At 42.4% G+C, this 26,874-nt stretch overlaps 1 protein-coding gene across 1 annotated transcript in view; it reads left to right on the top strand.

Moving 5' to 3' along the window:
- Nucleotides 1-26,874, top strand: part of Fmnl2 (formin like 2) — a gene marked incomplete at its 5' end in the record, with an annotated part of 268,668 nt that continues 241,794 nt past the window's right edge. Inside the window, 1 exon segment of the mRNA XM_027420415.2 lies at nucleotides 1-275. Within this exon segment, the coding sequence (XP_027276216.1) occupies nucleotides 159-275 (117 nt within the window).

Raw genomic sequence — 26,874 nt, 5'->3', positions numbered from 1 at the left:
GGGGACCGGCTGGGCTCGGAGCTCTGCTAGGGAGCGGTGTGAGTGGAACGCTCGCCAGGACGCCGCAGAGGGCGGGAGCCGAGCGCCCGGGGCTGTGGGCATTTCGGACGCGGACGCGAGGGACCGGGAGCCAGCCGGGTCTCCGACACGCAGTCGACATGGGCAACGCGGGGAGCATGGACTCGCAGCAGACCGATTTCAGGGCGCACAACGTTCCGTTGAAGCTGCCAATGCCCGAGCCAGGTGAACTGGAGGAGCGCTTTGCCATCGTGCTGGTGAGTACGCGGAGGTCCGGCGCGGGGCCCCGGTGGGGCAGGCGGCGCAGCTGAACCCGCTCCTCCCCGTCTCGAGGGCGAGGCTCGCACCTTCCCCATTGTGGGCTCCCTGCCTCGCTTCTCTCGGTCCCTCTCCTTGCGCTCTCTTTGGGTCCTGGGATGGGCAAAGGGCCTCGGGCCGGGCTACCCCGCCGGCCACGAACCCATTGTCTGGCGGGAGCGGCACCTCGCAGCGCGTGTGCCGAGAGTGCAGCGTGGGTGTGAAGGGAAGGTGGCTGGCCGGGGGCGAGTGAGTGATTAGCAGCTAAGGCTTTTTGTTCAAAGAATGAAAACCAACCAGCAGACCCCGACTCCCTGCGCAGCATCCCCTGGACACCCAGCTCTGGGCCTGCGGAGTCTGCAGCAGATGCCCGCAGGTGGCTGGCCGCAGGCGTCGCGCCCGCACTTGGTGGAGCGAACTTGGAGGGTGGACATTTCTGCTGGGCAGATGGACAGCTCCCCCGAAAGAGAAAGAGGAGGCCGGCTGCAGAGTGGCGCCGGGGTCCCTCCGCAAGGAGGAGGCATGTGAAACCCAGACGGGGGAGAAGCGCCCCGAGCGGGGGAGAACCTCAGTGTGTTCCCTTTGGTCTTAAATCTTAAACCACAAAAATGTGCAGTTTGGCTGGGACGTGTTAAGAGCTGTCCTGACTTCTCGGGTGACCCCAGTTCCGTCAGCTGAGTCCACGGCTCTCTCCCGCATTCCCCATCTCTCGGTCTTCCCATTCCAGCTTCTCAATCAAAGACTGGAATCCTCTTTCCATTTCCTTTTGGGACTAAGTTTCTGGGCAGGAGTCTGCCTTGCTGGGAGCTCCAAAGGGTGTGACGCTTCTTCCCTTGCCCCAGCAAGCGTCCCAAGTGCAGTTGGTTCCTGGACTCTCACTTTAAAGGTCCCAGCTTCTTTTAAGGGATGTTGGGGAGGAAATCGGGGGGGTTGGGTGGGGTGGGATGGGCGGACGCCTAACTCCTAGGTTTTACATTCTGTTTCCCTTTTTCTAAACCCCTGCAAGACAAGGCAGCCAGAGCCAGAGGAACTTATCATGGAGGCAGCCAAGCCCCATGTCTACCTGAGAGAATTTTGGCATGCAACTTAAGAACTTTTGGAGAGGTCTCAAGCTTTGGATCAAAAGTTGGTTTTTTGAGATTTGGACGTTGGCTGGGCCATTGAAGCTGCTTTTCTTCATCCCTTGAAAAGGGGGCTGCTTTGGTACTGAGAACGTGTTCTGGATGGCAGGCCGGCTTTGTGCGATCAGGGAGAACAGAGGCTTCAGCCTTTTTAGGCCCCCTGGAAATTGCTGTTAACATGGGGGAGAAAGATGTGGTTGCCTGTTTTGCTTTGCATCGTCTGTGATCTCCCACAGCTGCTCCCACGTTATGCAAGATGGGACGCTGTGAAATGAAACAGTCTAAGCTTAATTACTTCTCAAGGCAGTCTGGTGCATACTTGACCCGTCTTTCCCGAGACAAACGGTGTTTCTTGAAAAAACTGTTGTGACAGACATGGCTGCTACCTTCTTTCTCTGGGTTTTCTGCTTTTCCTTTCATTCTTTCATAGTGTGTTGTGTTGTCTGTGTGTGTGTGTGTGTGTGTGTGTGTGTGTGTGTGTGTGTGAGAGAGAGAGAGAGAGAGAGAGAGAGAGAGAGAGAAAGAGAGAGAGAGAGGAGAGAGAGAACTTGGAGGGGGAGCCAATGACAGGGAAGTTGGTGCAGCAACCCTGCTAATAACAATAATGCAATTAAGTTCTACTCAACTGGGAGAACATTTTTTTGCATGAGCTTTCAGTTACTCTGTTGAGTAATAACACATGGTATGAATTAATCTTTAGGAAAATAATGCCCTTCATTAACATGGTGGATTTGTGCTCCCATTGAGTCTAGCAGGTCACAAAGTGAAGTCTGTAGACTTTTATGATTGTAAGTCCCAGGTTCCTTGGAGTGTTGGTGTCCGTTGTTTGTTGTGGCTACTTTTTCCTCCACTGTATGTCACACAGTTAACTGGATGCAATTCTGAGATTCTCAAACAAAAAACTAAACCAGAAAATATGCCGACTTTTTTTGAATCTTTGTGTTAGGGATACACTTGGACCACTGATGTTTACACTCTCCCCTAAGCCCCACCTGCTTTTGGAAGATGTGTGAAACAAACTAAAGAAACCCTCCCAAATTATTTAGTCCTGATGTTGATGTCTCTTGTCCTTCCTCCCTGAGGTTATTTACCCAGAGTACTCTACTTTGTTTTTCTTTCAGTTTCAAGAGTTGCTGGAGGCTTCAGAAATACTTAATCCTGGAGATTAAGCTTGAAGGACAAGTTTTAGAAGGGAGATTTTATTAGATAGTTCTTTTATATATCCGTGTGCCTGTGTATGTGTGTGATTCTCCATCCTTGAGCAATGAGAAACATGTTGGCATTACTGATGTTAGTTCCCTTCCCACCTCTGCCTTGCTGTGTACCCAGGCTGGCCTCACACTTGCTGCCTACCGACTTTAGCCTCATGCGTGCTGGGCTTATGTGTGTGCCAACATACCAAATCTATTTCACTTTCTTATATAATAAAGATCACAAGGTGTTTGGAAAGGAAAATTAGGTTTACACTGTGCAGACAAGTGTACAAGGGCCTCATTGTAGGTATGAGTTACACCAATAATTAACAAGCTGTTTCAGACTAGGAAAACAGTTCCTTTCAACGTCCACCTCTAGAAGTATTTAAAATTAAAGTGACAGAAGTCCATCTTACTTCAGAGAATAGAAATCTACTCAACGACTGTAGCCTTTACCCCAACAGCTTACATGGGTTGAGTTGTATACACTTAGAAATTATCAGATATGAATGGGAAGAAGAGAGGAGAAGCACAAACCAACTACTGAATTAAGATCAGCAGAGGTAAAAAAATTCCCATAAACTATTACTAGTAAAAATTGGATCCACATTTTAAGAATTGAATTCTTGTAAGGAACGCCTCTCCCTCTCTGAGCTTTATTTTATTTTGTTTTTTAAATGCCTGTATGGGGGTGAGTTTCAGATTCCTTGGAACTGGAGTTACAGTTATGAACTCTACATGGATACTGGGAATTGAACCTGGGCCCTTTGGAAGAGCAGACAGTGCTCTTAACCACTAAGCCATCTCTGCAGCCCATCTCAGAGCTTTTATTCAGAATGACTATAACAGTAGTCGCAAACTTATGTTTAAGGAAAAGATTCACTGACTCAATGTTCATTTGGCCTTCAGTGTCTACGTTTCTGGTGGAGCTATAGGTGATACATGTCTCTGTGTGTTCGGCTATGATCCCACGCCTGTGGTATTTATTTTATACTGTTCAGTGCAAGTGTCTTAAGTTATGAGTTTAGTTATCTACTTCAGGCTTTGATAGATCTATCTATCTATCTATCTATCTATCTATTTATCATTTATCTATTTATGTAACATCAGGCTGCATTATTTGGTCCCACACGTGGATTCCATGTCCATGTGACTTTCTATTGCATTTATTCTGCATTGTCTAGTCCTTGAGGTCACAGGCAAGTAGATACTTCTTTATCCTTCATATTCAAATAGGATGCTGTGGAGGCGGTTCCTTAGTGGGTGCTTTGTGCAGTGGTATATCCAAGAATACCACTTTTCCATTAGGCACTCCATAATATTGTCTACTTTCAGCTGTCAGTCAGTCAGTGTTTACAAATGTGGAATATAAGCCATCCGACGCCTTTGTTGAGGTGCTGCTTTTTTTTTTTTTTTTTGAGGAGCTGTTTTAAGGATTCTTTCTTTGAACTATAGGGAAAAGGGTGATTTAAGTCCTCTGACATAGTCGCCCGAGTCTCTATGGCATCACACAGCTCTGTGAGCAAATATAAAAAGACGATGGTTTAGGGCAGTCTTATCCTTGAAATTGGGAACTTCTTCAGTTTCAGACTTATATGAGTCAGTTTCCTTGTGGATTTAGTCACTTAGCCTCAGGAAGGCATTGGGAGCACTTTTGAGTGCCTACCGTAAATGACTATACCTCATGCTGACCCGCTCTCTCTGTGTGCCTGCACTTAGTCTGGCCATCAATAGTGCTAGAGATGTGTAAATACTGATATCTGAATCGCCTGAAGTTGTGGTTGTTATTAAGTTGTTATTAAGTCACCAACTTGGGATTTTAATCAGATTTGGATGTCTTCCTCCCATCCTCCTAGTCTTCTCTTATGCTATAATTTCTCAAATGTGAAACTGGGAAGAAAAAGAGCTTGGGAATAGCAGTAAAAAATTCTAGAATCTGGTAAATGCCAGGTTCAGACTGTATACAGTTGGCAGAAAATCTTCAGAAGTGGCCATGGCAAGGTGCATTTGAGCTGGCCTTTAGGTGCCTGGCTTTTCTCTGCTGTTGTATGTCCAGTCATGGAGGCAAAACTTGATGTGGGCCAAAAATGAACTCTTTAGCTTTTCTTCCTGGCAGATTTGAAACATCTTGTTTGGAAAGCTTAGGTCTCTCTCTCTCTCTCTCTCTCTCTCTCTCTCTCTCTCTCTCTCTCTCTCTCTCTCTCCAGGGTTTCTCTGTCCTGGAACTCTCTCGGTAGACCAGGCTGGCCTCTAACTCACAGAGATCCACCTGCCACTGCCTCAGAGTGCTGAGATCAAAGGTGTGGGCCACCACTGCCTGGCAAAAAGCTTAGGTTTTAGCAAACCAGAGGGAAGAGCCAACTGTCACTTGAATGCACACACTTCTGTGGAGGGGACAGAGAGAGGTCACAACAGCTAGGTTTGTTTCCCATTTGTGGAGAAGATGGTGCTTATTTGTTTTCTCACATCCTTTCCCCTGCTGGGAAGGAAAGAGAGTGTGGAAAGGGGCAGACTGTTGTCAGTTGGAAACATTATAGCTTCACCCTGGGCAGCAGCTCTCTGGAACTGTGTCCCTTACCCCTACAGTGGACATGGTGGTTTTGTGCTATTCCTACCATCATTATGAACATATATGTACTTTCAGTAGTGGATACGGCAGGTACCGATGACCAAAGGGTGTTCTGAGTGTAAATGTTTGGAGCCTGTGATAGACTCCCAGCAATGCAAATTGTGTGGATTCCTATACATCCTCAAGGGAGAAGAATTTGTTTTGTCCCTGGCTCATCATTTAGCCAAAAACACTGCCTTCAGAAGCAGGAGAACTACTTTCTGGAGTTATTTGCCACACCAGATTGGGCACAGTGCCTGGTTTTCCTCACTAGTGGATAGGAATTAAGTGTGGCACAGATTTTAGAATAGTTGAGGGAAATTACAACACTTTGAAGGAGTAGAATATAACACATTGCCATCCTTTCTCCCACTTGCACAATTGTTTAGTCTGCCCTGTGTAGTGCTAGAGACCTCTGATCCTGTCACTTGGGGAGCTAAGGGAAGGGGATGTCAACTAGCCTGAACTATATAATTGATATCCTGTGTCAAAAAACAAACAACAAACCTTTGTAATGTATTCTGTATGGTCTGGAGAGTCAAATTCCCCTAGGTCAGTGACTAAATTCAGGTCAAGGTAAGGGAAGATATTTGAATGTTTAGAATTGTCAAAAAATTGAGAGTGACTTCTTTACTGACATGGTCCAGACATCATTATGTGAAAGATGCTGTGACAGGAAGATCCTTCCCACCCCAAGTTATAGCAGGTTTGACATTCAAGCACTTGCCCGGAGATGCCTTTCCGGAGGTGGAGCATCACCTGCAGATGGTAGACACACAATATAGCATCTGAGAGTAGGGTAGGAACTTCCTGAAGATTCCTCTTGGGCTCAAAGAAGGAAAAATGTGTAGACCCATGTTTCCTATGGAAAGGCTTTATAAGAAGGATTGCCTGAAGGACTAAGATAGCACAGGTGTTAGGAAGTGACTAAGAAGCACAGGGCTGGGGATTTAGTTCAGTCAGTAGAGTGCTTGCTTAACACTCATGAAGCCCTGGATTTGATGCCCAGCCTCGCCTAAGTTGATGCTTGGCTATGCTTGTAATATCAGCACTGGGGATGTAGAGGCAGGAGGACCAGAAGTTCAAGGTCATCCTTGGCTATATATTAAGTTACAGAGCAGCACGGCATACATGAGACCCTGCCTCAAAAAAACAAAAACCAACTCTCTCCCTCAAAAGACTAAGTCTGTACATGGGAATAACATGGTGTTTGATGCTTATAGATGGAATGTATTTTCTCTTTACACTCACAGGAAAAATAAAAGCAATGTGTGGCCCTTACCGTTCCTAGGTAGAGCCCTTAAGTGGCCTAAATTTATTTTTCTAGGACAAACTCCTGAAGTTTCCACTGGTCACATCACAGGTCTTCCTGTGTAGTCTGTCAGAGTTAAGTGACTTTGCTTAACTGTGTTGGATTTCTGAGTCCCTGTACTCATTGTTACAGAAACAGAAAGCCTGTAACAGAAAGCATATAGACCCTGCTTTCTCTGGGGCAATGTAGTCAGTTCAAGACTCCTGTGCTACATGAGGCCTTATCTGGGCAATTGGGCCTGGGGATAGGGGGGTTGATGGTGCCCATGTCCTGGTTATCCTAAAATCTATTGGCTTTGAGGAAGATGTCACACAGCTACATCCCTGTTTTGAGGACACTAAGGTTTGAATAACATCTGAAGACTGGCTCTCAGTGGTCTCAGGTCTATCTAAATATGAAAATTGTGGCTCTCAGTGGTCTGAGGTCTGTCTACATCTGAAAACTGTGATTTTCAGTGGTCTCAGGTCTTTCTACATCTGAAAACTGTGGCTCTCAGTGGTCTCAGGTCTATCTACATCTGAAAACTATGGCTCTTGGTGGTCTCAGGTCTATCTACATTGTATGTTTGCTCAGGATCCTCACTTCTTTTCCTTAGAAGTTTCAAGGAAATATTTAAGGTTAAAGAGGAATATATTAATTGAAGTACTAGTTTACAAATCTGATTGTGTGTTGATACCACTCTTGGGGTATCACAGGTGAGTGTTGGGGGCTGGAGAGATGACTCAGCAGTTTAGAACATGTACTACTTACTCTTGCTAAGGACCCAGGTTTGGTTTATGGCTGTTGGTAACTCTAGCTGCAGGGGACCAACATCTTCTTCCGGAATCGGGCACCTTCATTCACCCACAAGCAAACATATATATGAATAATTAAAAGTAAAAAAAAACCCTACTAATTTCTATTATGTATAATTAATATGCTAATAAAGATAATTAAAAAGTACTGATGTGTGAATCTCACTAGTTGTCATTCTGGAGAATTTGTGTGTGAGTGGACATGGGGATTTTTAAGAGTCTGATAGTATTCCCTAGCTTGAAAGTTACTATGCTCAAGGAGTGTTTCGTTTTACTCTTCTGACTCTAAGCCCAAACTTTAAGAATTAAAATCATTGAGGGGAAAATGAGTATTTTAGGGAAGCATTAGGCAATGTTAAGAATTAAACAAAACAAACCAAACAAACAAAACCAACCCTAAAGATAGATATTTGATTCAACCCAAAGCAGGAAGATTCGGAAAGCAGAAGATCAGAATAAAAGCCTGTTGAATGGTACACTTATTTAACTTAAGAAATGGCCATGGGATGGCCAGAATGGACATTTAGGGAGAAGTCCCTCCACACCATGGTTAGGATTGAGCAATGGCTCTGAGGGACTTCTGGATCGAGGAGCCAGAGATGCTGCATTGCTTGAGCCTCCATTCTCCAGCCTAATTGTTTGTTGGTTCAACGCAGGCCATTTGCTTTGATCTCTGGCTTTACCACTTACAAAGACTTGATGAGCTTGGCTTCCTGGAGTGAAATTCAAATACACTTGTGAAATGTAAACAACATTCATTTATTAAGAATCCTATAATCAAGGCAAATTGGCATGCTTATATAAGCAATTAGCTTTGAGACTAGAAAGATAAATAGATGCTAGGTCAAGAATGAGCTGATTGTTCTTAGTGTTGGAGTCTAGTTATCCCTTTATGAGTTATAACATAAGCAAATAGACATCCCTCTTATTCATGATTGTTCACATTTGTGGTTTTAGTTTTGAAGGCAGCATATGTGCTGTTTCTGGAACTGGGAGGATAGAAGCAATTATTGTCACATTTTCTTCTAAAAATATAATTCTTCCAGGGAAATGTGTGTAGGTGATTTTTTGATGATAAAAGTTTCTAGTAATTGGGAGCAGAGTAAAAGAAGGTCTGGATTTGGATGGGATTATTAAAGTACAATTTTGTTGTTGTTGGTAGAGGTAGAGAAGATGATTTTGACAATGGCAAAAGGAAGGAAGGAAGAAGCAATTTTCCTCCTTTTTTTTCTTTCTTCTTTCTCTCTCAATGCTTCCTTCCTTCTTCCAAGATAAAGCCTTCTGTAGTTCAGGCTACCCTCGACCTGAATATATGTATTATATTCAATAGTAGCTTTCTTCCACCTCCAGAGTGTTAGGATTTACACACCAATCCGACAAGCTACCTCCCCAGCCCTTTCTTATTTAATTGATCCTTGTTGCTTCCTTTTTGTATAGAAGGAAGCATTATGATAGCCAGTGGAAGAGGTTGGATGTTGCCGTTTGCATTCTGTCAGCACTCAATTTGTTCATTGAGGTCAATCCTGCCAAATGTCTTGTTTCTGAAACCTAGGGACCCAATGCTGAAGAGCAGGGAATCAGGTGGTCAGCTTTGTAGGTTAGTTGCAATTGTGGCTTTTTCAGCTTCTGATATGGGCAGCATGGCTGATCTCTTGAGAGAACGTTCTCCTTTTGGTTACAGTGTCTTGACCAGTTGGTGTTTATTATTTCCATGGACTTCTTTTTTTCCTGGTCAACCTAGGAAGCCAGGGTAGCCCTAATGTGTTGGGTCCAAGGTGCCATGAACTTGTCTGCTACCCACTAGTCAGACCATCCAGGTATAAACTTAGACCGTTTGTCACTGCATGGCAGCATTTCTTAGTAGAATGTTTGTGTCTCGGGGTTTGTGTTTTTGGAAAACATTTACTAGACATCTCCCATCATCTGTGACTCCAATAGGTTCCAACCCTCATTTGAAGATGTAGTCTTTTAATAGTAGCCACCTGTATTTTTCTTTTTAATTGATGATAACTATCAGATTTCCAGGAGCTGATTTCCTGATTTTCCATTGATAATGGAGATGTTAAAAATACTAAAAATGATTTTGTTGTCCTTTAGAATGACATTGCCTGCTCATCTATTGAAAAATCCTTTTTAGAGTGAAAGGGCCATTGTATCACAACTCCTAGATCAGGAATCAGATTCTCACCCCCGTCCCCAGTTGTTCCTCAAGCCAAGCTTGACTCTGCTGTCCTGATGGTCACCCTTGGGTGGAGGAAAGCTGTCCACAGTATTGTGCCTTGTAGTCTGCTCCTAAATGCCTGTAACTGTCAGAGAAGCTGTAGGCATAGGCAGTATGGACAGAGGTGCCTTCCTGTTGTTGGGTATAGCATTGTCGGTCAGTACGGTATGTAAGATAGTCTTCTTGCTTCTTGTTAATACTGAGAAAAGGTCATTTTGGTTTGTACTCCTGAAACAAGCATGAATGGGGAGGGATTTACAGAGTGAAAGCCAGCAAGTGCAGCTGGGGGCTTCAGTTCCTAGAGTTGCTTACAGCCTCACGATCTTTTGTTTTCCCTCCCAAAGTGTGGTTCTAGCCTTTGGTTTTTGTTTTTTAATGTCTTTATTGATAACTCTTGAAATATGAAAAGATTTGACTGTGGAATTTATCTTATGGACTTTCCCCATCAACCCCTCTGTTATTCTAGGCATCAGGTCCACTCCCAGAGCTCCATGGCTGTGTTTATTGTTGATGGTCAGGCTTCCTTACTCTGCTTTCCAACTTGTGTTCTTCCAGACTTCTCATCCAAGTGGCCACAGTAAGAACAGGCCTGTCTTCACTTGCAGTGCACTTTTTCTCTCTGTTTACTTTTCTCTTCCTTGTAACTTTCCTCAGTGATTGGTTCTCCTGCGAGGAAAGCATTTCCCCAGCTTCTCTGTGTACTGACACACATGTAGCCTTCTAGGTTCCACTGAAATCCTGTTCTCGTTGTGTGCCCTTCCAGGCTCATATCAGCTTGGAGAAGGTGGGAACACAGTCCCCTTTGCTTTGATTTCTTTATTGTATGAATCAGCTCCTACTCACAAGGCACTGGGTTAAATAGCACCCTTGGGAGGACTGGCTGAACAAATCAGGGGCTGCCTGTATATGTGGCTTTGTAGTGGCTTTTCATAGTCTCCGCCATCTGTTTATATCTTTGTTTTTCTCTGTCATTTCACACTTAGGGCTCCTGGAAGGCAAGGTCCTTCCTGGCAGCTGCTTCTGCCCGGCCTGGTCTGAGAGGATGGGACCCTCTCCTTAGGGAACTCAGTCAGCTGGAAGCCTAAGGATTGAAAGGAGCACACTGAGCTGGTGGTTCACTACACACACTTGACTGTGTGTTGAAATGTTGTCATGGGTTCTTACTCATCTTGGCATTCCCCATGTCATTTGATTGTAGTTAGTGCCCAAGAATACCTCATCCTTCGAGATAACAAGCTGGCACCAAGCTTGACTTGACTTAAGAATTAGGAGTAGAAAGAAGGATAGAAGTTAAGGCAGGAGACAACCAGTGGTTTGTCACAGTCTTTAAGCCAGGCTTAGTTTGTGGCTTAAGTGAGTAGCGGAGGGCTTTCTAAGAGTAACATGTTGAGTGTGTGTGTTTTAATTTGAAGGAAAGCATGTTTAAATGAGCAGCGTGTGTGCAGGATGCTTTCGGATTGTTGCTTGTGGTGGTAAGTGTTTTAAAGAAATAAGGTAAATGAGGCTTGCAGTTATAGATGGAAGTACTGAAATTTGTGATCCAATTCTGTTTTTGTGTTAAAACTACAGAGAACTCTTTGCTGTAAAGAAAGATGGTTAGGGAATTCCCCACACATGTTATACCATCATTGCAGGTGCCTTTTACAATCCTTCCAGGGAGGTGCTATCCTTTTTCACTAATGGGACAGTGGGGTTCAAAGTGATAGTGGCCACCACAAAACACTGGAGGCAGGATTTGAACCCAGGCCTGTCTGATAACTGGCTTCTTCCTTGTACATTGCAGCTTTTTTTTTTTTTTTTTTCTGAATTAACTGTAAGGTGTCATTAAATGTATGCTTGCTCATTTGTTCTGTGCAATAGCTGCTTTGTGTATTTACAGGATCTATCTTGTTTATTGTCTGACTCAGAGATCTCGATAATCAGTATAGGTGCAGATGGACTAAGCTCCAAGGGTTAGAGAGAAAGCTGTGCTGGATTCCCAGTGTTTGATTTATTTGGAAGGAAGCCAAGAGGATGCTTCTGAGAACCCAGCCCCATCTCAGCCACCCTGCACTACAGTGTTAATTCTATACTGTGCATTTTTGCTTCTTTAGCATTGCTTAAGATAGGTTTATACTTTTAATTGGTGAATTCAAAGAATTTATTGAGCCCTTCCTGTGTGCTAGGCAGTACTGTTGGCACTGGATGTTGAATGAGGCTTCTGGGGTACCATCAAGGAGTTTACAGTTCAGTGGGAAGGGGCAGAGACACAGAAATAAGACAGCTGAGGTGTAGAAACTGGTGGAACAGTAAAATAGAGCAGTGTGAGGTGGCATCATCTCTGCAAGGTAGCTATGTGGGATATGAAGCAGGCAGCCTCTGAGGGGTGAGGGAAGAGTCTCCTGGCTGTTTCTTCCCCTGATGGCTCAGGAAGGCCTTGCATAGACCTTGAAACTAATCGAAGGAAAGGGCCTATAGGATGTACTAAAACTACCTGGCTTTGGATGGTGCAAGCTCTCTATGGAGGCTGAGGAATTCATGGCTTTGACTGTCCTGGCAGTTGTGTCTTCTAGTAATGATTCTGTTTGTTGCTAAATCTGTGTGATTGGTAAGCCCAGGATCATTTCAACTTTGTCATTGTTGTAGACCCATGAAATGTCACGTTTGGGAGTGGAGTACTGGTTACTGTGACTAAGGTCCTACATGAAGGCTGACACTTAGCCTGGCACAGTTCATCTTTTTGAAGCCACACATGGGCCTGGGCATTCCAGGTAGAAATTACATTATTGCTGTAATTTCTAGTAACTGGCCCAGATTCTTACCCTGTTGTATTTTTAAAAGTTTTCTTTCAAAAACTAATGTATTGTAAGGAACATACAAAAAGTTTATATAGACTTTTGATTCTGAAGTTAAAAATAAAAGTTGTATGTAGTTAAAATTATCCTTAAAAATCTTGTAAGTTGACCATAAAAGTACAATGTGCATAGTTCTGCACTGAAATATTTCCAGAAAGTAATTTTGTACATGTTAAAGTTGAGTCTTTGAGATTGTCTAAAAGAGAAGCTTCAGGAGAGAATATATGTATTTATGCCAGAGTAGCCCTGACATTGAGCCACAGAACCTGGTACTTACCCTGTGACTGAGAAATATGGGTGGAACATTTTTACTTGTTTGCCATTTTGTAGATGCCATTCAGTATTACAATGTCTTTAAACCTTATTCCGAGTTATAATGTCTTTAAATTGTATCAGCCAGGTTTTGTTTTTTGTTTTTGTTTTTGCTTTTTGTGAGAATTTAAGTCAGCCTTCAAATAAATAACACAATATAGGTCACCATACATGTCTTTTTACTTCCAATGTTTCATTATTTATTTTTGTGTGTATGTGTATCTGTGTGGACATGTGTGTGCCAGAGCACTGTTTGCAGGAGTTGATTCTCTCATTCCATCCCATGGAGTCCCAGTGATAGAACTCAGGGTGTCAGGCTTGATGACAAATGCCCTTTTTTACCCAGTGACCCATGTCACTGGCTTTTCTTGTCATTCTTTTGAGGAAGGGTCTTGCAGTGTAGCCCAGACTGGCCTGGGGTTTGGGGTTGTGCAGCCTCAGCCTTCTCAGTGCTGCGGTTAAGAGGTTCCCACCATGTCCCACGTATACATGTTTTGCTTTGGAGTTGAATGCAGGATTTCTCCAATGATAATCATAGGCATTGCTATAAGCTAGCTCTCTGACCTGTTTCTCACCCACTTCCCTAAACTATGATAGACTCTTACATAGCCCAGGCTGACCTCACTTTCTGTGTAGCCCAGGATAACCTTGAACTTCTGACCTTCCTGTCTCTCCCTTCCCGCCACAGAGATGACAGGTGGGTGTGCCAGTGCACCCAGTTCATGTGGTACTGGGGACCAAACTCAGGGCTTGGTGCCTGATAGGCAGACGCCTTACCAACCAGGTTACACCTTCAGCCCAGCCTTTCTTTGGAAATTTTAGCAACTTGAGGAAATCAGGAAGGTTTCAAATGTGAGAAACCCAGGACTAAACAAGGGGCCTGCCTGAGGATGTCATAGCTGAGAATCTAAATTTGTAAAGTAGAAAGCTATGCTCTTAAGGTACCATGTTGACTTTCAATTCCAATGAAGGTTATATAAAATAAAGCACAGCTATAACAAATGCTTAACAGGAAATCAAAATCCCTGTGATGGTTCAACATCTTTTCAGCCTATATTTATCTTGTATGTCCCAAAGCTATGGTATGTCCTCTATAAATAATTAAAGATAAAATAAGAACGGGATGAATAAGCCCCAGCCCACTGTTGAAATAGTAAAGGCTGGAAAGCTTGTGCTCAAATTGGCTTTCTTTCCAGCAACAGTTGTCCTCCAGCAGTTTCAAAGCTCTCTTTCAGACAACTGTCCCTGAACCTTGTTTTTGTACTCAGTAAAATGGCTGTGTTGTTACACTTGTGGGCTGTGTAGCAAGTCTTTTGTTCAGCTCCCAGTGATAACCCATAGACTTGAACTTCCTTGCGGGGAAAACAACTCTTAATTGTTTAGTATTAGTTGCTCTTATGCTGGGGAATGTGTGTGTGTGTGTGTGTGTGTGTGTGTGTGTGTGTGTGTGTGTAGACAGGATTTCTCTGTGTAGCTTTGGCTGTCCTTGCACTGTAGGCCAGGCTGGCCTCTTAGCACAGACATTCACTTGCCTCTGCCTCCTGAGTGCTGGGATTAAGGGCGTGCACCATTCCCCCAACACCCACCCCTGGCAAGAAGATGAGTATTTTTAAAAGCAAATACTACCAAATAAGGAATCACTAAGAAGCAGGGAGGATCTAGAGACGTGGCTTAGTGGTTAGTAGCACTGGCTGCTCTTCCAGAAGACCTGGGTTCAATTCCCAGCACCCATAGTATGACTCATAGCCATCTGTGATTCTGGTTCCAGTGGAATCTCTTACCCTTTTCTGGCTTCCACAGGCACCAGGCACGCATGTGGTGCACAGACATACATACAGGTAAAACACTAATACACAGAAATTAAAAATAATTGAAAAAGATACAGGGATATTCAAGTGATTTAAATATCCTCTCTCCTTAAGGTGGTAACTGCTAGTGCTACAGGCTTGTAAGTGGGGTTGATGGGGTTTTCTATGGATATGCTGTGCTGTGCATGTCATACACTGTACAGAAGGACATTTTAGGTTTAATCTAATGAATGTTCACAACTGATTGGGTTGAAATCTGCAATACACAATCTTTAGAGAAAGTGAGTTTTTCTCTGTACCTGAATAGTTCAAGCTGTAGGGGTGTGTGTGTGTGTGTGTATCAGTGCCAATCAGTGCCTTGAAAGAATGTGGTAAAAAGTGCTCACATCAGGGACAGCTTTTGTGGGGGAGGTGCTTGGACCCCAGATGGTGATGGACTGGGGTCTTACTTCTGTAGGTGGCAAGTGTCAAAAGTGGGCAAATTGTCACACCCACTTTGCTAGAAAGCTTGTAGTCTTAACAAAGCTTATTCATAAGAAATCTGCATTGGCATTAACCTTCCAACAAGAGCTTTTGACTGAACTTGTAAGACAGGGTTTGTTAGAACTTGGGATGTAGTTCATGTGGTAGAATGCTGTCCTAGCATGTACACAGAATTGGGTTTGATCCTTAACCCCCTGTAAACTAGGCATGGTGGTGTATGCTTGTAACCTCAGCCCTCAGAAAATGGAGCTATAGAAGTAGTTTGGTTGCTAGTTTGAGGTTAGCCTAAGATTCGTGAGACCCTGGCATCAAAAACCAAATCCAAACCCAAGCAACCCCAAACAACAGAACAGCAGCAATGTGGGAGGAGGAGAGAGGAAGGAGGCCCTAGAATGCCCTGAAGTGAATGGATGGTAACTCATGCTTGCCGTTCTTACCTTAAGATTACATTTTCTCATCCACTCTGATATGCAAATGTATCTAAAGCTGTGGTCCATATATGTAGCCTCTAATGGGATGTTTTATCTTGACCATGTGTGTTTGGTGCTATTAGAAAGAGTGCCAGGAATTTCACTGCCTATTCCATTTCAGGGTTTAATGGAAGCGTTAGTGTGTCTCTGTAACTGGAGCAGTGAAGCTTGGGATCTTGGGAAGCCATAGGCATCTGAGACTGAAGCGACTCTGCTGCTGAGGTTTTGTTTGGCTCCAGCTCTGTTTCGACATGGAGGGAGTCATTTGGATTTTTGTGTGACTTGTGTCTGCATGGCCTTCTGATTGAGATAAGAGCAACCTCGGCATTTTTGCCAATCATGAATACCGAGCCACTGGCCTTGTTCTCCTAGGCAAAGAAGGAAAATGTGTCCTGGTCACTTGTCATGTTTCTCCCAGAATGTTCTGTAGTAATCTGTTTGGAATAACATCTTACCAATCTTTCAGAATCAGGTAGAGCTACACTTACAAAACAAAGGCTAATGTCCCAAATCAAATGAAAGCACCACCAACATCTAGAACTTAGTCTAGAGATTTCTGAGTAGGACACACTCCTCATTCTCTCAGGTGATAAATGCAATTTCTGCCCTGAATTTTCTTTTTTGAGTTAGTGAGTAAAAGAATATTTGATAATACCGTTAAAATACGTGTTTTTAGACCCTAGAGGGTTTTTAAAGTTGCATGGGCCGAATGTGAGTATAGTGTGCATTGTGTGTGTGTGAGTGATTTTAAGTTTTGGATTTTCATAATGAAGGTATGAACCCATTCTGTCATGCCCCTTGCACACTTATGGAAGCACTTAGTCAGTTTAGAATTACATGAAAGGACATAATAACCCCCTCCCCCAAGACAGTCCAGATGAAAAGGATTATAATATGCTACAAAAATATTAGCCTGCCTGGCCCAGCCTGTGACTCATTCTTTTTGGAGTGTTCATTTTGACAGCTTTTTTGAATCACACATCAGTCGAAATGCTGGTATTTTTGGCGGGGTGCTAGACTTTACCCTAATGCTCAGGAGGGTGGCTGCCAAGGCTGAACAAAGAAGAATTATAAATGAAACAGCCGCATCACAAACACTTGTTTTTTTTTTTTTTTTTTCTCCCTGAGCAGAAACAGCTTTGGGAGCTAAATGTTGATCTTTTCCGTCACCTAAGAGTACCCTGCTTCAGTCCAGTGGAAATCTCCCTCCCGGCTAACCTAAGTCCTCTTCTCTAGCAAGTGTCCCAGTGCTTGCATTCCAGAGCCTTCTTCCTGCCCTCTTCCTTTGTTTCAGGAGTAATCTTTTCAGCTTTAGGTTGTTCCTCTGTGTCATGACTGAGCTTACTTGTGGACCATTCAGCTCTGTGCTCTGTGTCACTGCTGTGGAAAGAAATTCCCATCAATCTCAAAGGAGAAGCAGATGTGTAGGGTGAAGGTAGAAAGGAAAATGTGACCCTTTGTCTCTCGCCTTTTCGTCTCTTTCTTGCAGGCATTCTTTCCTTCTGTTTAAACAGATTGTTTCTCACACTGTTATATATGAACTGTTATTTTATGAAGAAATCTCCCTTTGTGCTGTTCAGTGATTTAAGATTGGTTCCTGTGTGCTCTGCAGCGTATGCCTTCACTTCCAAGAAGCAATCCTAATAGACAGATCTTAGAATCAGTTTTTTCTTTTCCCATGTAGCACAGGCTGGCCTCAAACTTGCCTTGTAGCCAAGGATGTCCTTGAACTCCTGACCCTTGCTGTGACCTCACAAGTGCTAGGTCTCAACCATAAGCAACTGTATTCTAATGGGGTATTTTGAATGGTATATCACAACAGAACAGTAGGGTAAAATACCACACACTAAGACAAGTGAAATGATACACATACACTCAAGTTCCCCAGTCTCATCTCTTCCCTGTTCTCTTTGGAAGGAAATTATTCAGTTGCCATATGCCGTTCCTGTGCACACATGTCAGAAATAACTTAGTTTTGAATTTATAGCTGTGCTATTGTAATCCATCTGAGATATGTTTATGTGGTACATGTGGCTAGCCCCAGGTCAGTGACTTTTTGAATCATGCTTATGGAATGAATGGCCTATTTATACATCATTTAGAGTCCATTCTCATTATTTGAGAATGCTGGATTTGTCAGTTTGCCTATTAAAGATTTATTTTTATTTTTAGTTATGTGTATACGTTTGTGTCTCTTTGTGGGTCTATATATGTCTGAGGATAGGTGCCCAAGGAGTCGCAGAAGTGGTTGTTGGATCTCCTGGAACTGAAATTATAAGCAGTTGTGAGCTGTCCAACATAAGTGTTGGGAACCAAACTTGAATCTTTTGTAAGAACAGTATGTGCTCTTAACTCCTGAGCCGTCTTTCCTGTCTGAATTTGCCCATTTGCATCACCAAATCAATAGTTGTGTATTCATGGACTCTACAGTGAGAAGATTGAGTTCAACTAGCAGATTAAAACTGTGACTGACCTCTCAGTTGCCCTGTTAAAGCTTGCACTTTGTACAAAGTAATTTTTGCACTTTTAGTGTTGTTGTTGTTGTTGTTGTTGTTGTTTTTATCATGCTCATGCTTTTTGGTCAGACTATGCTATTTTTTTCAATGTTTATCTATTTTTCTTTGGGATGGGCATATGTGGAGGTTGGAGGACAGTTTGCAGATGTTGACTCTCTACTTTCTTATGTTCTGGGGATAGAACTCAGGTCATTAATCTTGGGCTGCAAGTGCCCTTGATTTTTATAGTACTATTGGTCACAAGTTCATGAATTTACTGTATGTTGTCTAACAAACCAACACACAAAGCAGGCTTACATACTGATGTTTATACTGGTCAGTCAATAGAGATGCTATGGCTGGGGTTTCCTAGTAGATAGTACCCGATATTTTATTTTGCCCAGGGGCATTGGTCCACTGTTAGATAAGACTGTGTACATGATACCTCTATAGAACATACCCACTGCAAATGAGCCAAGTAGAGGAAACCATCCAAAACTCTGTGAATGAACATTTGAAGTTATTTATTTGTAACATTACGATGAAGATACTTGTCTAGTTCTCCTGGTGCACATAGGTCAGTTTCCATATTTAGAAATAACATTCTCATCTTCAGTTAAGTAATAGTCATTGGCATGCTATCCCCAATGTTGTCAAAATAAGTGTAGTGCATCTCTCAATTCTGCACAGATTGAGGTCACATATTAACGAATTAACAATTTTTTTTTTTCTGAGACACGGTTTCTCTGTGTAGCTGTAGACCAGACTGGCCTTGAACTCACAGAGATCTGCCTGCCTCTGCCTCCCCAGTGTTGGAATTAAAGGCGTGTGCCACCACTGGCTGGCAACAAGTATTTTTTAATGCTTCCTTGGTACTAAAATTGTTTAGACAGTGAGCTATTATGCAGGAACTTACAGTGTATTTTCTGTGATAAAATTTTGAATGTTAGAAAAAATGGTTGCATTTCACTTTAAGGTTTAATTTTGAGCAAGGTGAACTTGAAGTGTTAGGAGAAAACACTGTAATTATGGCAGATAATATTCCTTGAGTTTTACCTTTGAGCTGGGGTTGATTGGTGCATCTGTGCATTTTCTTAGAAACACCCCAAGGAGGTAGATAATCTACTTCTGTTTACTGAAGTGGGAGTTGAAGTACAAAGAGGTTGAGCTGCTTGTCCACAGTCACTCAGTTATTAAAATGACACACTCAGGACTTGAAACTTAATCATTGTATTATATATGGCTCAGTTTACCACTGGATTGTGGTACTTGCTGGAGGCTTCAGAGATAGTTTTTTTTTTTTTTTTCTTTTGAGAAAATTATAGGTGACTGGAGAGATGATGGCTCATCAATTAAGAGTACTTGCTGCACTTGCAGGGGCCTGGGTTCACTTCCCAGCGCTGACATGGTGCCTCAGCGCCATCTGGAACTCCTGTTCCACGGAATCTGATTGATGCTCTCTTCTGACCTCCTTGGCACCAAGTATGCACATGGTACACAGACATACATGTAGGCAAAATACTCAGACATAAAGAAATGAATAAATCTAATAAAAAATTTACAATATTTATATAATCAAATGATTCAGGGAACTTGGGAGATCAGGCAGCAGGAAGTAAGTGTGGAGATGATTTTATTTATCACTTTTTTTAAGAGCCAAGAACAGTGGTGAGAAAAGACGTACAAAAGCCTGCCTTCATCCAAGTCCTGCTTGATTGTTTGGTTGGGTTGATGCTTGAAATCTAGTAGTTTCCTACAGAGTAGGACCTGGAAGAAACTTCTCTGTGTTTTCTGTCTGTCCTTACTTGCTCAAGTAGGCATTTACTTCTACAAAAATTGAGTTCATAACCTCTGTCATCTTTTAAGGGCTTTCACAGTGTGAATGCTTCACACGGATTTCTCAGGACAGTCCTAAGGTATTTTAACAGTGTCCTTTATGATGTGGTAGAGTGGGGCTTGGGTTCATCTCTGTGACTCTGTAGCACAGTTAATGGCTCTATTACTTTCCCTGTGAAGATTCAGGGTGATAGTGAGGGTGGATGTCTGTGGCTGCAGCTTGGGTGAGAGTGAGGGTGGATGTCCATGGCTGCAGCTTAGAAGATGGCATCTCAGTAACACACTTGTGGGTTGTTAACCACAAAGTTCAGATACCAAGATGGAATGCTACTCTTGTATTCCTGCCAGAGAAGACAAATGTAACTAAATCATAATAGGGGTTTCTGAAAGCTGCAGGTTGTATGTGTCTTTGCTATACCACAGGTGGTATCTTGCCCATTCATAGTGAGATTAATGAGATGTTCACTGCAGGACGAATGGGAAGCATTACTTCCTCATCTCTGAGAATTAGTCATTTTTGCATTACTAATGGTCATATGCTATCTTCTGAAAGTAAATACTGATCCCTATTCTGAAAGACTTGGGATTATGTTTTGAGAGTACCTGATTGCAGCCTGTACTAAAATATATTTCCCACTCATGGCCTGATTTATACATGACATATAAATCCAAAGGAGGAATAGAAACAGCAATTCTTTTGTTTGCTGGATGGATGGCATTGCATTTCCTACACCATTGTAGTCTTAGACTTTTATAAGCATTTATTTATTTTTGTGTGTAAATAGCATGGTTGTGCATGTGCCTTGGGGCACATGTGGTAGTTAGAGAACAGTTTTTAGGAGTTGCTTCTCCCCTTCCTCTGTGCAGGTACTGTGGTTGGACCTGAGGTCATCAGGCTTCGGCAGCAGCAAGTGCCTTCACCTGCTCTGCCCTCTAACTGGCCTTGGTCTGCCTTTGGATGGAAAAGATACAGCACATAATTAACTCCCACAATTAGTGACATGTTGGTTGAGGTACCCTGTTCAGACACCATGTCTTTATATGGTGTGAAGATGGTTTCTGCCTTTAGACTTGTTCTGAGGACTGCCTTGGTCTCATACTGACCTCCCAGTAACTAGATCAAAAGCGTTTGCCGTTTGCAGTGCTCAACCTCAGAAGGAACAGTAAGGATTTAAGATGTAAAAGGATGTTCAGAAGATGCTAAATTAGAGCAGACATGTTCCTGTAGTGAACTTTATAGCCTCATTTCTCCACCTAGAGCGAAAAACATCTATCTGAAGGATACTACACTATTAAAGGAAAGTTTGGAAAAGGAAAGCAACAACAACAACAAAAACCCCTCTCTAGTTTAAGTGTTGTGAATCTGTACAATGACAGTAACAGATTGCTACAAATTTTCTTTGAAATTTAGCAGGATACTTGCATCTTAATTTTCATTCATTGGAGTGCTTCCACTAAAATAAGAATGAAAACTTGAATGTACAAGATGGTCTTTTTAAGAGATTACGTTTGTGGGTAATTTCTGGCCTTTTTGCATTGTTTGATATATGTTAATATGTGGATATATGTATATGTGTACATATGAATATATATGTATATATAGTATTGATAAGAGCTTGTAGATAATTAGCCTGGCTTATTGGATTTGTTTCTAATTATATCTGACTTTCTTGATGTCAATAGCAAAATCGTATTATATTCAAAAAATAGTTTGATCTTTTAGTCTTAATGATCTCACGTTAGCCATCAGGAGATATCACCATTCTTCCAAACACATTCATTTCCTGGTTTGATGTTTACAGTTCTGTTAAGCCATGAGAGCTGGGGTGATTTACACTCTGGGACTTAAGCTGACACTGCTCTAATATCTCTCTGTTGTCATTTTACCATCTGTAAAGTATAGTGCCATTCATCCCATTGATAATGGGATACATCCTCCTGCCAAGGGCTTTGGTGGAGAAATTGTTCTAGTGACAATATGTGGAAGGAGGTGCACACACGTTTCACCCGTCTTAGTGTAAAGGTACTGGGGAGAACCTGAAATGCAGAATGAAAATAGCTGTAAACATTGCTGGTTCTACTGTTCAGGGATAAGCACTGTGAATATTGTGGTATGTTCTTCCAGTATGATTTTGTTTTGTTGTATGCATGCGCATGAACATACTTTTTAAATTTCTAATTAAGAGTTTTTTGAATGTTTGTGCAGTGTTATATTGGCAGACATTTCAAAATTTAACTAGTTCCATATTCCTGGACTCCCAAGATGCTCACAGCAGGCTTGGCAAGCATCAGATCCTTTTCTAAGGGTGATATTAAATACAGCTCAAAGGGGCGGAGCTGAGCATTGAAAATAACAAAGTAGGCACTAGGAGAATTAGACTTGAGTCAGAGCTCTGGCACTGATCATTATTAAAACTTTGTGTTTTTGAGATACGGTCGCAACTCTATAGCTCAGGCTGGCCTGGAACTTACTATGTAGCAGACTGCCCTCACAGTGATTCTCCTGCCTCAGTTTGTGACGTGCTGGGATTACAGATTTGAACCACCTTGCTTGGCTTCTGCACTTACTAGTGTTCACATTGGGGTGGGAGGGCTGGAGTATTTGTATTTGCCTTGGTGCATTGATGAAGTGCTCTAAAGTAGTTGCTAGTGGACCTTCAGACACCTTCCTCATTTGCATACTTCTTCCCCTTACATGTGTTAATTATGGAGCAGTGAGTTTGCAGGGAAGGTAGTGAATAAGAATTGGATCCCTTGGAAATTCAGAGCTTATTTTATAATTTTCAGTGAAATTTGTACTTATTTTAGGAATTTTTACAAAATCAATAGGCATCAAATTTAAAAGCAAGTAATTTTTATGTGTTCAGAGCTGTCTTAGCTTTCTATTCCTGAGATATACACCATGACCAAAACAACTTTGTTGTGGGATATTTGTAAATTGTGAAGGTGTATTGCTGTGATTGGTGCAATAAAAAGCTGAACAGCTAGTAGCTAGGCAGGACAGAGAGAGGGAGGAGGAGGAGGAGGAGGAGGAGGAGGAGGGAGGGAGGAGGAGGAGGAGGAGGAGGAGGAGGAAGAGGAAAAATCTAGGTGCCAGGAGACACTGAAGAAGCAGGATGGATGGTACATGACAGAACGTAGATTGATAGAAATGGGTTAATTTAAGTTATAAGAACAAGTTAGGAATAAACCCAAGCTAAAAGCCAACCTTTCATAATTAATAAGTCTCCATGTTGTTATTTGGGAGCTGGCTGTCAGAACAGAGAAAGACTTATTACATATGGCACCTCCCATGGGGTGCCAAATGTTTTATCTTCATCACAATGGCTGCACCTTAATCTACTGCTATTTTAGCCAGCAATTGCAACTCTGCAGTTACTGGCCTGCTTCTCTAGCAGTGGTCTGGCTGCTCAGGTTTCAGCTTGGCAGGAATTCTGTTCCCTCAGGCACTGGTTCTGTCACTGCCACTAAAGGTAGCTTTAAATAAATTTCTATCATTCTATTTATAAATAAAACTATTCAAAGGCTGGGGTGAAAACTTGCTATCTCAGAGACATTGAGTAGCAACTAACTCACCGTCTTTCCTTGCTGGCATCTCTCAAAAAGCCTATCTTTCTTCTCTATCTGGGGGGGGGGGCACATGCCACTCAAAATCCCTGCCTACTACTTCCAGTGTGTCTCTTATCTCTTCCAGATGCCCTCTGATGTCCTATGATTACTTTCTGTCAACTAGTTGTTAACTCAGCCTCTTGATTCAAGATTAATTTTATTTAATTAATGCAAATGCTAACTTGGGGTTCACAGTATGATCAGATAACCGCCAACACAACTTGGGAAGGAAAAGGGGTTGTTTCAGCTTACATTTCCACATGAGCATCTTCTAAGGAGGTTGGCAGGGATTCAGGAAGGAACTGAAGCAGAAGCCATGGAGGGATGCTGCTTACTGTTGCTCCCCTGACTTGCTCAGTTTGCTTTCTTATATTATCCAGGACAATGGGCCTAGGGGTGTCATCATCACCAGTGGGCTGGGCCCTCTCATGTCAATCATTAACAAAGAAAAAGCTCTACAGACTTGCCCACAAGCAATCTGATGGAGGCATTGTCTCAATTGAGGTTCAATTCCCAGATAACTCTAGCTTGTATCAAGTGGACAAAAAGCTAGTTAGGACAAGTACTGAGCATCAAACCTAGGATCTACCACATGCTAGGCAGTTGCTCTTCTACTAGGTTATATTCTAAGTGATATACATGTATTCTTTGTTTTTAAACAAGAGGCCCAAATACATGGATGTATTAAACAGATGGCTGCAGGGGTAAATGAACAGACAGTGTTAGCAGTCTTGTCCTCTGCTTTCCTTGTCCCTCCCTTGGTTATTGTACTGATGTTAGCCAGAGAGCCAGAATTTTAAACCAAAACATTCACAAACCATAAAATATATCTTAAACCAATCTAGTGCAGCAAGAGCAAATTTGGCAGAATTTCTGAAGCAATTCCATGACTAGTATTCCCAATAAATTAATCTATTTAGATGCACTGTGGGTTCTTTTCCTGGCAAAATGGTAAATTGTGCAACCAGAGACTAACCCAGATCTTGGAATGAGCCCGTGGCTTTGATCTTAAGTAAATGATTTTCCTCAATGATGTTTCTGTGTAGTATCTGAAGTAAAGTTAGCTTTGTTAAAGAATGTTTTTAAAAAGTGATTTTTAAATTTTCATTTATGTCTATATACCAGATGTGTATGTTGCTGCCTATGGAGGCCAAGAGTGGGTGTTGGATCCCATGGACCTGGAATTATAGGTGACTGTGAGCCACTTGATATGGGTGTTAGGAACTGAACTCTGGTCTTCTATCAGAAGAGATGCAATGCATTTCCCTGTTGTTTTTGCTGAACACATACTCTGCTGATGTTGCATTAAGCATGGTGAGATATATATATATATATATATATATATATATATATATATATATACATACTTGGGTAGATAGACACAAAGATAAATATCAATCCTGGCAATTTCACAGGACATGTGCTCCTAGCAACATTTTTTTTTTTTTTAATGTAGCTCAGACTGGTTTTGAACTTACTATGTAGCTGAGGATAATCTTGAACTTTTTTGATACTCCTGTCTTCACCACCAAATCTAGTTTGTATAGTGCTGTGGCATGAACCCAGTGTCTCATGCATGGTAGGCAAGTACTATACTGACTGAGTTACACTTACCCCAGCCCTCTAGCAATGATTGTATTTTTCTTGTTTAGTGTAAGAGGCTACTATCTCTCTTGTGTTTTCAGTCTTGACTTTAGGTCTTTTTATATTCCTACTCTTTAAGTGGAAATGTGATTAACTGCTACAGATAACTCAGAACAAGGGTAGAAAAAAAATGTGGATTTAAGAGGTGTGCTGGCCAGTTTTATGTCAGCCCAGCACAAGCTAGAGTCATGGGAAGAGATACCCTCAATTGAGAAAATGCCTTCAGAAGGTTGACATGTTGACAGGTCGCTAGTGCATTTTCTTAATGAGTGAATTGGGGGTTTGGGGTGGTGCCAGCCCTGGGCTGGTGGCCCTGGGTGCTATAAGAAAGCAAATTGAGAAGACCAGGAAGCAGTACTTCTCCCTCCTTGGCTTCAGTTCCTGCCTCCAGATCCCTTCCCTGTTTGAGTTCCTGTCCTGACTTCCCTCGGTGAGGGTTTGTGATTCTGAACTGTAAGCTGAAAGGAACCCTTTCCTCCACAAGTTGCTTTTGGTCATGGTGTTTATTACAGGAACAGAAACTCTCAGACAGAAACTGGAACAAGGTTGTGTGGTATTGACTATATTTTTGGGGAGGATTGTGGAAGGACTTGGAAATTTAGGCTGGAGAAGCTGTTGTATGCTCAGAGCTCAGAGGAATTCTATGGGAATTTAGTTGATAATGCTGAGAACAGTGCAGATAATGGAGACCTACCTGGCTTGTGAAGTTTCAGAGGGAACTCTGAGAGTCCTTCAGAGACTCTACTAGGCACATTTGATATTTTGATATCAAACATGGTGTCTAGTCTGCAAACTGAACAAGCCAGTAAGCAGCATACCTCCATAGCCTGTGCTTCTGTTCCTGCCTCCCTGGCTGCCTTTGATGATGGGCTGTGACCTGAGTTTTAAGCTGGAACAAACCCTTTCTTTCTCAAGTTGCATTTGGACACGGTGTATTATTATAGTAATAGATACCCTCACCAAGACAAGCGCGGCCAGTTTCTGTGCTCTTGATGCCTCTGTCTGGAAAGGTCCCTTATTTCAGTTGATGAGGTTTTTAGTAATAGCTTGCATCAGAGGACTCACTTGGAGAATTTCGTGAATCCCCGTGAGCACTGGTAATTTGTAAAACAGGTTGGAAGGGCTTGTGAAATCAAGCTGTCTTCCTGTATGAGGTCATCTCATCTTGCTTCTTCTCACCTGTGTGAAAACCACACCTCAGGGCTCCAGGAAGCTGACTGTACCTGGTTCAAAGAGATTTTGTTCTCTGGTATGTATCAGTCATTTCTCAGCGTTCTTTGTGATTGCATCTCAAGCTCATCAGTGAGGAAAGTTGTTAAGATCTGCTTGCTTTGGACTAGTTCCCTAATCAATGCAGGCGAGGGCAGCTGGCACAGGCCTGTGCTGATGTTGCTGTTCACTGGAACTGACCCGCTAGATGCACCATTACTTAGCTCCGAGGTCTACTTCTTTTTGCAAATGTGGTCCCAGGACAAGGAACATAGGCACCACCTGGCTACTTACTAGAATTGCAGATCCTCTTTCTTGCTCTTGATCTACAGAATCAACCTACATATTAACAAGAATTCATACATAATGCATATGTGTGTTGACATCTGAAGCTTATTAGTTTCTCTACAGTACTGCTTTGCTGAAGTCCAGCAGTTTTCACATTTACTTCACAATCAGAGGTGTTGGCAAAAACCTGTCTGCTCACTATCCTTCATGTGTAAATTTGCATAGAATTAAAGGTGACTATATAGATGCCTCTTAGCTTTCTTTTTAAGCTTCAAACTTACAGACTCTTTTCTTATAAGAAGTTGTCTTTATATATTTTTAA

Source organism: Cricetulus griseus, chromosome 6 (assembly GCF_003668045.3).
Source record: "Cricetulus griseus strain 17A/GY chromosome 6, alternate assembly CriGri-PICRH-1.0, whole genome shotgun sequence".
Classification (NCBI taxonomy): Eukaryota; Metazoa; Chordata; class Mammalia; order Rodentia; family Cricetidae; genus Cricetulus; species Cricetulus griseus.
The sequence above is the reverse complement of the archived record's forward strand: the minus strand, read 5'-3'. Positions and strand labels throughout refer to the sequence as shown.